At 38.2% G+C, this 14,027-nt stretch overlaps 3 protein-coding genes across 3 annotated transcripts in view; all 3 read right to left on the bottom strand.

Moving 5' to 3' along the window:
- The window catches only part of LOC121247602 (delta(8)-fatty-acid desaturase 2-like), a 29,949-nt gene extending 29,566 nt beyond the window's left edge, over positions 1 to 383 (bottom strand). Inside the window, exon 1 of the mRNA XM_041145980.1 lies at positions 353 to 383. The gene's annotated coding sequence lies outside the window, so the exon portion shown is untranslated. The remainder of the gene's footprint in view (positions 1 to 352) is intronic.
- Positions 384 to 1,935: 1,552 nt separating this feature from the next.
- LOC121247601 (hevamine-A-like) lies at positions 1,936 to 2,841 on the bottom strand. Its single transcript, XM_041145979.1, has one exon. The coding sequence runs from the start codon at positions 2,839 to 2,841 to the stop codon at positions 1,936 to 1,938; it is 906 nt and encodes a 301-aa protein (XP_041001913.1).
- Positions 2,842 to 3,607: 766 nt separating this feature from the next.
- LOC121247252 (14.7 kDa ribonuclease H-like protein) lies at positions 3,608 to 4,189 on the bottom strand. The gene has a single exon (XM_041145628.1). It carries the CDS (start codon positions 4,187 to 4,189, stop codon positions 3,608 to 3,610), a length of 582 nt encoding a protein of 193 aa, XP_041001562.1.
- Positions 4,190 to 14,027: the final 9,838 nt, after the last annotated feature.

Here is a 14,027-nt window from a genome sequence, read left to right as displayed (position 1 = left end):
GAGAGAGAGAGAGAGAGAGAGAGAATCTTAGTCAGAGAGAGTATTTTAGTGAGAGAGAGTGGGGGGAGAAAATGAAATCGACCATCGACAGTGGGGTGAGTAGGAGGAGAGAGATCGAGAAGGGAACATATTTTAATCGGTTTTTTTTTTTTTGGGGGGTTGGGAGGGGATGACAATGGGGGTGTGTGTGGGCATAACAAATTGAAGATCAGGTTTTGGGTGTATGGGGGAGGGGGGACAACAGATTCACTGCATGTAGCTCCATGTTTAATTTTGGTATGGTGCTTGCGTGTCTTATTATTATTGGTGGGTATAAAATGAAGTTTCACACCCATTCGACTCCTAGTCCCACCCTTTTAGAGAAGGTCCAAAAATCTTACCTTCTTCGTCCAGAGGGTGGCTCCTCCCATTTTTATAGTCTAGAGTCTAGATACTGTTTACCATGTTTTTTTTTTTTTTTTTCATAGTTTTCCGACTATAGAATAAAGAAGACGCCGATCCATCGGATGGCAGAAGAAAACCGTCGAAAAGAGTGGCTGGTGCATCTCACGCGCGGCCCAAACCGCTCGTGGATCTCACGTGCTGCCACACCAGGGCAAGTCTGTCGCCACCACATGAGGCATTTTTAGGGTCAACGACCTCGGATCTCTTAGATCCAACCAACCTCAACTCTCTTAGTTTGGCACGTGGGCCTCATGTGCCACCACAATTCATGGCGGTCGCCCACCGACAATTCGACGCTTCTCCCGCTTACTATCTTTCTATGTTATCGCTCTTCTTAATCAAGGATTGTGGGAAAAATATAGTGAAAGTCTCATTAAATCAATTCAGATCAACGACATGCAGCATAGATCCATTCATGACAGCTTCCGGTCGCAGTATTATAGTCTATTTATCAGACTATATCAAAATCACTTCAAATAGCTTCCCCTTGTTGGAAATGGGTGGGGCCAAGTCTTTGGCCCCATAGGCCATATCCCTCTTTTTTCTTCTTTTTGTTGTGTGTAGTTTGGGATGAATGTCGAGGTCTCCCGCCCTCTTATCTCTTATATTTTGTAACTGTTTTATATATCTATAATATGCTTGATTAGGAAAAAAAAAAAAAGAAAAAAAAAAGACCAATGAAAAAAACCTAATAAAGTAATGATCACACATACCTTGGCAACAAACTAAATATTGGATTGGCTGGGCTTCAACAATGCTTAGGACAGACTAAATAAAAATTGGGCCAACACAAAAATCAAACAAAAATAAAGGCCTACATGGGCAAACATCAGCTGTGGGCCCTATTTTTCTAGTAACTATATGAAATGTAGTTTAGGCGTTGAGTCATTTGAACACCTACTTAACACCTAAACAACATGTAAATTCAAAACAAAGCAGAAAGAAAATATTGGTGTTCGACAATTGATAATAATTGTCATATTAACCGAATTGATAATTATTCAAAGATAGGGATGCTATCAAATCTATTTGGGAGAGAATGATTTGAATATAGTCAAGTCATTATTGCTAGATGAAAGAGATAGTATTAAGTACTAAGATTTGAACATTTTTAAATCTTGTACTCTATTAGTATGTCAATTTTGATAGTTTTAGGTGTATTAAATTATAAACCAGATTTTAGATCAAATTGAAAAATGTATTTTTCCTTATGATCACCGAACTAAAGATGCTTTTGAGCAGCATCATATCCTATTTGATTACAAGTCATCAACTTTCTGCAAAGATAATATGTCGGCAGCTCACCATGCATGTCAAAGACTCATGATTTTTATAGTACACTGCACACATATATATGATTCATATATATATATAGTATATAAATGATATCGATACACAAATGAAGATTACATGTGGAAGACAAGTAAGGCTATGAGCCTGTGACTATAGATCAACTCCACCACACACAACCTTGATAGAGTACTAATTGTTTTAGACATGGCTCTTGATGGAAGAACTATATCCACTTTGATCATCATAATACTTTGACCACAACATCACACCTCCATACTTAGCAGAACCTTTAATGGATGGAAGGATTTTAGAGGTAAGATCAGGTACAGGAATATAGCCACTTCCAGCAGCCTCAGGAGATGCAGGTAGCCCTAGGAAAATCTTTGTGGCTGGGATATCCGATACCCATATCTTCCATGCATCTTCGAGATTGGCAACATCACCACTGGTGTACTGGCATGGAGGATTGTTGTAGAATTGAACCCATACAAAATCAAACAGACCTGTCTTTAGGGCATTACCTATCCAAGCATCAGGAAATGGGCACTGAGGAGCTGCAGATAAGTAAACCTTCTTGCCTTTGTTGCTGTATCCTGAGAGGTACCTCGCAAGATCATCATAATGTTGGTCTGTCCCTCCTTCGATATCAAAGTCAATTCCATCCAAAACAGCCGGCCCGAGTGGACGAGAAGATGAATGTCCCCCCAAGAAGTTATTCCAAAGGTAAGTGGCCACTTGCCTAGCATCCTCAGAGGATGAAAGTGAGTAACTCCCAGCCCCTCCTCCAAGGGAAAGCAGGACTTTGATGCCTTTGGCTTGACATGACTTGATGTCGGAGCTCAAGCCGGTGCAGCCATTGCTGTAAGGATCACAATGACCAGCAAGGTTTAACATGGGAGTCTGACCATTGCCAAAAGTTGGAAGGAAGGCAAGGATGACATATTCATAGTTTCCAGTGGCACAAGTCTCTTTCAAGGTGCCCTCATTTCCATTCTGACCCCAATAAATGGCAATTCCACTAGCATTTGCACCTCTTAATGCTAGTAGCATTAGCATCACCAAGATGGAAAGGAATGACATTGAGGCTGCAGAACTGGAAGCCATTAATGCTGTACGTTACTTCGTATAAGCTTTGTGTCAGTCAAGCTATATATGTATGCTATTCTTGTGCTGTAACTATGTCAGGAGGATCATCAGTTTTATAGTTGGAGGATGCCTATATTTTTAACAAAAAACCAATTAACCTTGTCATTATGCTGCAAACTGCGTACGTGCCTTAGTGGTTACTCTGTCTTATGAATGGTGTTGGCTGTACGCAGACGGGGGCGTCTGAAGGTATAAAAAGAGAGAACAATTTGAAACTTCCCTTGTCTCTTAGCTTTGGCCATATGGAACGCTTACAAATGTTTGATCCTCAATAGAAAATTTGCAAATGACTTGTATCTGCGTATACATATGTACTATACACAAATTCTTCTTTGTCAAAATATTAAATAAATTAAATCTAATTTAATATTTAAGGATTTAAAACAATATTTCATTGAGTACTTTCTGCACTTCTTCTTCTTCCTTTTCTCTCAGCTTTGTTTCATTCATCTTTTACTTTTGGGAAAAAGCTTTGATTCTAACTAATTTTAAAACTGGATCCGTCAGATGTAAGATACGTGTCTCATCCAATTGGTCCAATTCCAAGAACTACTCGACCCAAAACATTTTTTTTTTTTTTTTTGGGCCAAAAGGAGGGCGGCACCTTCCGACACTTTATTGAAAAATCCTCGCTTGTGACGAAAGGAAACCGTAGTTACAAAAAAAAACCAACTCCATAAATAATCCTCTAACAAACCCTTCCCCAAACATAAAAACTAAGCACTTATCTTCTACAGCTAACATACGCCGTGCCCATTTTATCCAATCTATACAACCCTCTAATCACCCAAGGAAGGTGTAAACAATCAATAAATATGTTATTCTCACCCAACGCACCACATTTCGCCAATGCATCCGCCACTTGATTCCCTTCTCTAAATACATGAGAAATAGAGAAATCAAAATTTGCCAAAAGCATCAAAAGCTCATCCCAATAATCCCAAAGATACCACACTGTACAAATCCGAGAACGTATCCACAAAACCACCAATAAAGAATCACACTCTATGTCTATACACATTAACCCCCTTTGCCGGCAAATTTTTATTCCCTCAATAACAGCCTGAAGCTCTGCCTCGTTATTAGAACAAGAATAAAAGAATTTTGAAAAACCAAAAACCAAATTACCTCCATAATCCCGAAGCAGCCCACCCCTACTCGCAGGACTGGGATTCCCAAAATAGCTGCCATCAAGATTTAATTTCAAGCGTCCCATTCTCGGTTTAACCCATTGCACGACCTTCACCTGCACTTTAGACTTCTCAACTATCAACACATTTAATCTCCTTAGAATGTGTTCATCCATGATCGACAGGTGTTGCACTTTGACTATCTGAGATGCTAAGATCTGCGCCCAGTATTTTATAGAGCACCACACTTCCCGTACTGACTCAGCCCTCCCTTTCAATCTTGCCATACACCTTCTATACCACAGACGCCACGCTAGGAAGTAAGCCTAGCAACGTACCCAGTTGAGATTGTCGTGTTGCCTGATTAAACCATACCTAGACTATTTCCTGCCAACACTGCTGCAGAACAAATGGGATTCCCAAATCAGCCAATGCCAACTTCCAGACCTCCATGGCAAAATCCCCTTTGCCAAGGACCTGCTCCAAAGTCTCTACCTACTTGCTCAAATAAAAATTACAACCAGAAGCTAAAGCGATCCCAAGGCGCCGAACCTGTGAATCCACACTTAGACAACCAAAAACTGCCTTCCACATGCACAAAGATATCTTTTTCGGTAAGAAATTATGCCACACCCATCTCACCCATTCAAACTTTGGCATCTTAACTCTAATTAGCTCCCACGCTGACTTGGTAGAGAAATCTCATGTAACCATAGAAAATTATCTTTTTTTTTTTTTTTTATTTTTCAATGAACCAATCGACTCCACAAACTCTACAGCCTTCTAGCTTCCTAGCAACTCCTAAAGACGCTGCACATCCTAGCAATTATCCACAACTAAGTCTTGCACTAGAAGGTCAGGTTCCACTACCTCTCTAACATCTCGGAACAACGGCCCATGCCCCAGGAAATTATCGTACCACAAGAAGACTTTTCCTTCCCCCACCCTCCATTTTGTATTCTCTCACAAAGACGACATCACTTCCATTATCTTTTTCCAAAACAGGGAGCCCAAGCTACTCTCATCACTAAGCACAATATGCCCATGCTTAATATACTTTGCCCAAAACAATTTTTCCCAAAGAGGGTTTTTTGTCAACGAATTCCACCCAAATTTAAGGAATAGAGATTTTTGAACCTCATCTAGATCCCTCACACCAATACCTCCCTCCTCCACTAGCACACAAAGCTTCTGCCATGCCATCCACTTCCACTTACTTTTACCACCCTGTTCACCCCAGAAAAAATTAGCAAATAAGCCCTACAGCTTCTTAAAAACAAGCTTAGGAACATGAAGAACCGACAACAAGTGCATAGGCATACTAGAGAGAACATCTCGTAACAGAATTAACCCACCCCCTTGTGAAAGAAGCCTACATTTCCAACCCAACACTTTCTTTCCAATTTTTTCAAGAAGATGACCAAACCAAGTTATTTCTCTTCTTCTCATCATCTTCCCTACTTAGAGCATTAGCAATGGCCTAGCCATTTGCCAATACAAGTTCAAATTAAAAGGAAATGTGAGAAAAAATCTCAGCATTGGCCTAGCTAAACATCTCAAGTTTAACATTTATGCTACAGTAAATGTTAGCAGCTCTCCAAATCTGGCGAGGGACTGTTCACCATTGAAAGGTATATTTTATTATTTCAACTGCCCTCTCTCTTTTCCTCGTTCTTTCTCTTTCTTCATTTCATTTTCCTCGTTTTTCTTTTTCTTCATCCTGAAACGTGCGAAACACAGAGACATGCGTCTTCTCCGACCATCCACGCCCTATTCTCTCCATCGATCATCCATGCCGTCGTCTTCCAGCCCACAAGAGACCTGCGCATTTCGTCCCCAAATCTGTCACAATAAAATCACCATTTGGGTATTTCTTACAAATTGATTTTCGATTTGGGTTTCGATTTACATGGATTTCTTACATGGGTTTTGATTTACATGGGTTTCGATTTTTATGGATTTCTTACATGGGTTTCAATTTACACTCTCATACGATTGAGATTTGGTTTAGTTGAAGAGTTCACTGTGTCTGTTCTGTGTCTGTTGTCGTGTATTTCTGTTGTGCATGCGTGATGTCCTCTGCTGTGATGGTTTTGTGCATTCTGTTATGGCCCTTGTCCTCTGCTGTAATGCTTTTGGGCATTATGTTATGGCCCTTGTCCTTTGCTTTGACAGATTTAATATGGCATTTCACTTTTAGACCAAGTAACTTGCATGTTTTAAATTGAAAATTGTTTACTTGGCTTATTCAAAAGCATTATAGATTGATGCTTTTTGGTGAAATATGATATTGGCTTTTGACATTGTAGGAAACGTGGTGTTTGTTACTTTACTTCACTAATCTTAGGTTGCAGGTTAAATTAGGCTATTCTTGAAGCTTCAATTTTTTGTTTGAATCTGTCTCTAGGCCATTTCATGGTGGGATCAGTTAATTTAGTTGATGCACTATTACTGTGATAGGTCTTATATGAAATCTCTATAATATCTTTGCATAGTGAAGTCTTATGGCATGGGTTCAAATCCTAACAGTTGACCATGCATGTGTGTACATGTATATATGGGGAATGGTAGTGAGTCATCTGGCCGTGTAATGACTCATCTAATTATTTGTACATTCACATGTATAGGCCATCGTGAATTATGTCTATAGTTTTTCTTAAGCATCAATACTTCTGAAGCTTTTCTATTTACACATGATTCTTACAAGATTGTTTTATTTCTTTGTATGTGTACTTGAGCAGTATACATGATTAGTTATACAAATAATCCCGGACTATGTGGGAATTGTGAAGGGAGTAGTTTCAATTTTTTTTTTTTTTTTTGCCTTTGATGTCTCTCCCTTTGTCTCTCTCTCCACACACATGTATATATGTACATATTTTTAAATATAAAGATAGACACACACACACACAGAGGTTATATTTCTTTTAATTTTGAGAAGTTGCACCTATGATTCTCAGTATGCATCATACCTCAATTGAACGTGATGTGCTTTGTGACTCTTAAAGAAAAACTAGATTCCTTTATCAAAATTCAATCCAGGTCCATAATGAAGTCATAAAGTAGAACTAAACAAATGCATGTTCTACTAATTTACAGTGTAACTGTGTTACACCTATTAGGTCCCCCATTCTTAAAATCATGATGTGTGGAAGTTTTTGCACTTAAACATGGAATTTGTAATGTAACCCTTTTGTTGGAGAGGCTAACAAGTGGCATTTCATTGATTTTGTGGCAGGAAATTATGTTATGGAGCATCTCTTGGCAGCTCCTCACGGCTTCAAGGAGTTTTGTAATGCATATCAGAATAGCGATGAAAGATCAAAGACTATTGTGGAGCATCTCTTAATGTGTGTGCTAGATTGTGTTTTTATCTTGGATGGATTACTCCACAATTTCTTCATGGCTTTATTAAGTTCTTTTTAAAACTTTAATTAGTAATTTGACTAGCTACTGCTACTGAAGTTGGTGAAAATATGTATAAATGTTTTGTTTTATTGGTGGAATTTAATGTTGGGTAGCAATTGATTTATGAACTTTTTTTATGGTTGGGTAGTAACATGTTTTATTTTGTTGGTTTGGTAGTTGCTGGAGTTGGTAGATTTCTCAATTTTTGGATTAAATATTGGTGGAAATGTTGCTGAAATTGATCTGTGATAGGCATTTTGTGGAGATTAAAAATGTGTGTTTGCAAAATATTAAAAAAAATAAAAAAATATATAATATTTTATTATTATTTAGACTTTGGGGTAGCTAGTCCAATGTGAACTAATCAAGCTAGAAGTCCATGTTATGGCCAAAAGATAACATTCTAGCTAGATTTTAGACTTGAAAATGACTAGATGCTCTTAGAAAACTCACAAAAAATGCCAATTTGGTCTTTTTCATATATATTTTTTTATATCCTTAAAAATTTAAAAATAAAAATCATAATATCATTAAAAAATACTTCTTTAATCATTAAGTAAAAAAAAAAAAAAATCTACTATCGAGACTTACTGTACGGTGCAATATCGGGACCCATATCATTTTCCCCCAATTTGTGTTCTTGTAATGGAGCAATTGAATAGTTCTTGAGCACTGTTTTACTGCTATATATTTAACGTTTCAATGGATTATTCAGAATTTTAAGAATATTAATTTTTGAAACAAAATATCTTAATATGTTTCTATTGGTGATCAATGAAAATAAATGTCTTTTTATATATATATATAAATATAATATATATATATGTGTGGGGGGGGGGGGATTTTCCCCCTACTCGAGGCCCAGGAGGTCCAGTCAAGCCCGGCCCAAGACGAAATGACACAAATCCGACCCATTTAGAGGATCCCATGTACACGACCTGTGGGAGGGACGGTGCAGCAGAAGATGGGACTCGTTGAGACTCGTTGGTCTGAGGTTTCTCGGATAATGTCCAGTCATCGAGTGTCTGCCCACATAACAGGCACAATGTGCGGAGGATCGTCGATCTGCTGATAGAGAAAGCATGAACGGACCAGGGGAAATGCAAACCAAGGGGAGAAGGCTGGAGAACCATGCCGCATTTAATGGCTCTATCGCCTGTGCGCACGCCACATTAATGAAACTGTAGCAGGTTCACGCCACATTCAAAGATTCTGACAAAATGAATAGTATGAGGATTCCAGATCTCATAGCGACAGACTTGATCTGCTCACCGAACTTCTAGTATAAATAGTTGATCCCAAGTACAAAGATACTCTCTCTGGCTTTTAAGCTTTCTTACTTGTTTACTACACTCCAAGAACATTTATTGACTTTGGCACCGAAGGCTCCCGGCCCTTAGACCGCCCTCTCAAAGCCGCATACATTCTTCTCTTTGCAAGGCCCATTGTGAAGATTTGAGTTGTTGGAGCAAGATTCAAGAACGAAACACGACATCAACAATATATATATATATATATATATAAAGTGTTCTCATGCATATGACGTTGTTATCAGATTGAGATAAAAGAACATAAGATCTTAGAATTTTTGCTCAAAACTCTTTTGATCAGCTTAAAAAACTGTCATATGCCCATTCATTAAAAAAAAGAAATGTGCTTCTCAAATACTTACAAATTTTTAAATGGGTTGTAACGTACGTAACATTCAATTGAATTCATTGATTGCTAAATTCTCAATAATATATGGCTCGTTTGGATAATGAGATGAGATGAGTTGAGATGATTTGTGAATAATAGTGAGATTATTAGTTGAAATTAGGTTAGATGAGATGAGATGAGGTGAGATGGTTTCATCTTATCATCTCTGTATCCAAAGTCCCCATACAGAGCATAATTAAGTTGTAGTTTTCCAACTTTCCCTTCTTTTTCTTAGAAAATTACACAATATAATCTAGGAAAAATATTACATTATTTTCATGAGTTTTCTTAAAAGAGATATATGAATTAATTGCATTTATTATACGGTGATTTGGAGAATCATATTATGAAGGATACACTCCATTTTAAGTGAAACAGAGATAATCTTATTCCCATTCGGGAGTTTTAGACACTGCTAATTATAACCTTTTCATGTGGATTTAGGCATATGGCTGTTTTGAAATACACAACAAATATTTCCAAATCCTTAAATGTTTTGTCAAGAGAATCAAGACATAGTATGGATCGATCTATCTAAAAGTGACTCACCATGGCAAAAATGACAAACACTTCATCCATGGACAATCTTATAAATTAGGAGTTTGTTTTTCTTTTGTCCTTGTATTTTAAACCTAGCTTTTTGCCCAAGTCATGAGGATCTTGGACCTTGTCTTTCATGAGAAATTTTCTTTGGATAGAAGCAAGTTGCAACCGGAGGGAAAGTGGATGGGGCTTTTTGAGGTACTCCAATAATACATTAATATTTTCATTTTGTTAATTTATGCATGTATGTATTCAATGTATCTCTGCATATATAATCATTAATTATTCGATAAGAGAACTTGCCTTCCAAGCACACTGATCCTCTACATGCAATCATATTAATCATATTCGAAAAGAGAAATACTACAATCACAAAGAGATTTTATAAAAGTAAACTTATAAACTGACGTAATTTTATGTGATACATTAGATTTCCGTATAACTTAATTTAAAATAAAAATAGTTTTACAATTAATTTGACGTATTGAATCAAATCGCGTTAGTTTGTGAGTAATTTACTTATTATGAAATCTCTTTGTGGCTAAAATATTTCTCATTAAAAATATCTTTGGCATGGAGCAGCTGGTTTTTGAGGTCCATTTGTCTTATAAATTACGTATGATACGAAAATTTTTGTTTTTCTTGTTTGTTATTGATCTCCTGGCAAAGAAGACAAGGCTACAATATTAATCTAAGCCTGCATGCATCATTGATTCTAAATGCATCATGCACTTGACATGACTTTTAATGAGCAGTTGCTTACTTTATTAACACATGCATGTACACGAGTCGTTCTAAATTGAATTACTGCTGCATGTTAATGTACATTAGTAATAACAATGTCCACTAGCACTAAGATTTAATAATAATGCTGATCAAGTAGTGACAAGGACCCTTAATTTTCTATGCTAATCAAAGGCCCTCCCATGCATGCATATAATAATTATTAATTAGCTAAAAAAATTGTATACAAATTATAGGACAAAATATGTTTTGGGCCCTGAAGTACTACTACGTGTAAATTTGAACTATCGAACTAGAGTTAATTAATTAATTGCGTAGCAATTAAGGATGATCCCGGCCTCAAGTACTTAAATTAAAGTTTAAAGTTTATCAATTAAATTATCTTGACCCTTTAATTATTTGAAAGTAAAAGGTCGTGATATTGCCAAAGCATCATTCCACTATATCTCTCACATTAGTTGTTTTATTTCTAAATACATAATTTTCTTTTTCTCTTTAAATTTTCTTTTTATTTTATAAAATAATATTTAAGGGAATAGATATATATATATATATATATATATATTTAAAGAGGGCTACTAGAGACACAAATGAATCTCACACACTGATGTGACGCACTACCAGTATGACATGTCTCTCTCTCTCTTTTTCTCCCTCCTCTCCCCTCCTCCCCTTTCCCTTGCTCGCATTGTCTGCCCCCGCCCCCTCCCTGGGTGGTTCCCGACCATCCCATCCAACAGACGATGGCCGTCGGCCATGCAAGTAGCAAACATCCCGGCCAACTGAAGGTGGCCGTCGACCATGACACTATGCACGGCAAGCTCACAGTAGTTCACGGAAATGTCGTGAGCTTCATATCCCCATCAACGGTGCCGCTTGGACCGCTGGTGACTTTTGCCCACCCTGAGCCGGTGGTCCCCGACCACCATGGCGGGCACAGGGAGAGGGGAGAAAGAGAGGGAAAGGGGGAGGAGGGAAGGGGACAAGAGGGAGAAAGAAAAGAAGAAGAAGAAGAAGAAGATCAAGAAGAAGGAGGAGACGTGGCACACTGGTAGTGTGCTTCATCAGTGTCTGAGATCCTTTTATAAGATTCTTTTGTATCTATAGTGTTTTTCATATTTAAATGAAGGGTCAAGATTGGTTTAACTCAATGCATGCCCTCAAGTTTTCCAATAAATTTAGGGGATTTGGATGTGTTAGTGTTTAATTTTTCCTAATTCTAAATAAGCTTAAAACGAGAGAGATATAAATATTCAAAATGGGCACTATATTAATACGTATTTGACATTCAATAATATGGCTGAAAGATTTAAATGGAAATTAATCTTGTGCGTGTAGTCGACTTTATATGTCTCTCTTTTTTTTTAGTACTATAGATCTAAATTAGTTCAATGGATACTATATATAGGGGATCGATTACAATCCTCCCGATCCCATTAGATCATAGTAAGACTCACAAAAACCTGGTTTTATGTGACCGATCTAGTGCACCATAATGTTCTACTTTCATGTCTTTATATCTACAAATTAAGAATTTATTACTCTTTTGTGAAGGGGAAAAATGCCCATAGCTCATAAATTGGGCCTAGCCCACCAAACCATCACTAGAGATAAGGAAAAAGATAAAAAGGAACAAGAAAAGAGACAAGAGGGATATGAGGGCTGTAAAATGTCAGAGGGTCAGGGGAAGAAAGCAAACGCAAAGGAGATCTGCCACCTCATGGCAGGCTGACATATGCAATAAAGGGTCAAACAACGTATAAAAGGAGATGCCCAGACAACATAAAGGGGGAGAGATTGAGAAGATACGAGGAACAAATGGACGACGACTACTCCGCACACGGACTAAACTCTCCCACAATCAGATCTGTTGAGGGAAAATTTAGTTGATTGGCATATTCGTGTGAAAACCTGTGTAAAATTGAGTTGTAACAAGTGTTGAAGCGGTGTAACATGAAAAAGATTGAAGTGTGCTCAACACGGCTCAACTGGCGCTCGATTGGCGCTCGAGCAGAACCTTCCAGAGAGATTCGCTCAATGTGCGCTCGATGTAGCGCTCGAGCGGAACCCATCCAGAGAGGTTCACTCGATGTGCACTCGACGTAGAGCTCGAGCAGAACCTTCCAGAGAGGTTCGCTCGATGTGCGCTCGATGTAGCGCTCGAGCAGAACCCATCCAGAGAGGTTCGCTCGATGTGTGCTCGACGTAGAGCAGAACCCATCCAGAGAGGTTCGCTCGATGTGCGCTCGACTCAACGCTCGAGCTGAACCCATCCAGAGAGGTTCGCTCGACTCAGCACTTGAGCAGAACTCCAGAGAGGTTCACTCGACTTGCGCTCGACACCTCGCTTGGGCCAATGTTCAAGACAATGTGCACTCGACTTGCACTCGACACCTCGCTCGAGCCAATGTTCAAGACAACTTAAACTTCAGGATTTTGAGCACCGTGATTTGTTGAGACTGTATATAGAACAATTTATTTTTGTTCTTTGGGGTGGAAAAACAGAGCAAAAACCCTAGTTGCTTCAAGAGCCATAGAGAGAAATCTTTCCTCACATTGTGAATCTCTCTTGGACAAACACATCTCCACCACACCACACTCAAGATCAAATCTTATTCAAGGTCTATTGAAGTGGACGTTTTGATTGGCGGGAAGAGTCTGAAGCTGCTGTTAATGCAGAAATCGAGAGGTTCTCGTAGGAAGCTATAGAAGGTCGGAGTTCCGGCACTACGTGCTTGTAGAGATAGAGTGGGTCACTTGTGATGTTGCAAGTCAAGTTTAGCCACTACAAAGGTTTTGTCAGTATCTCTAAATTAGTTGTAATAAACTTTTTCTATAGTGAATTTTAGGTGGTGCCTTACACCCGGGGTGGTTTTAGAATTTGAAGAAGTTCTTCAAATGAGTTTCCACTTCGTGATCAAAGTCATTGTGTTGATTACTTGTGTTAATTGATTAACTGTTTATTTGTCTCTATTTTTGAAAAGACCATAAAAATTGGATTACACCTATTCACCCCCTCTAGGTGTAGTGATTGGTAGAACCACTGCTTTTTCAAGATCTTCTTTTTCAAGCAACCTCTCAAGAAAGATAGCATCTTCAATAGGAAGAGCTCTAAAATTCTCTATACAGTGAGATATGAGGATTCATGAGTGACTGTAAACAGATATATTATAGTGGAAACTTCCCTCCCCAAATCCCGTGGATGTAGGCTCGTTGCCGAACCACGTAAATTTTGGTGTCCATCTGTTTTTACTTTTTCTGTACTTGTTTTTCATTCACCGCCATGGACGTATGAATCGCCACCGTATAGCCGCACTGGAATACTGCCGGGGGCTCCAACTCACACACATCGAAACACTGTCGGCATAGAGTTTCCTAGACCTGCAAAACACGACATCAACACCTTTCATATTCCAAATACATGGAATACTCAATATTCCAAATACATGCAAGGAGCAGTACGTATATAGTTAGTCTTATAATTGCTATATATGGTGATGATCACAAGATGAAGAAGAAGAAGGTTAACATGATAATTAATTAAAGCATTAATTGTAAAGTATCATGAAGAATTGATGCCACATGCATGCATGCTTTGTAGATGACGATCACCATTCAAAA

The sequence above is a fragment of the Juglans microcarpa x Juglans regia genome, chromosome 1S, assembly GCF_004785595.1.
Source record: "Juglans microcarpa x Juglans regia isolate MS1-56 chromosome 1S, Jm3101_v1.0, whole genome shotgun sequence".
In the NCBI taxonomy this organism is placed as follows: Eukaryota; Viridiplantae; Streptophyta; class Magnoliopsida; order Fagales; family Juglandaceae; genus Juglans; species Juglans microcarpa x Juglans regia.
This window is presented reverse-complemented; position numbering and strand designations above follow the sequence as displayed.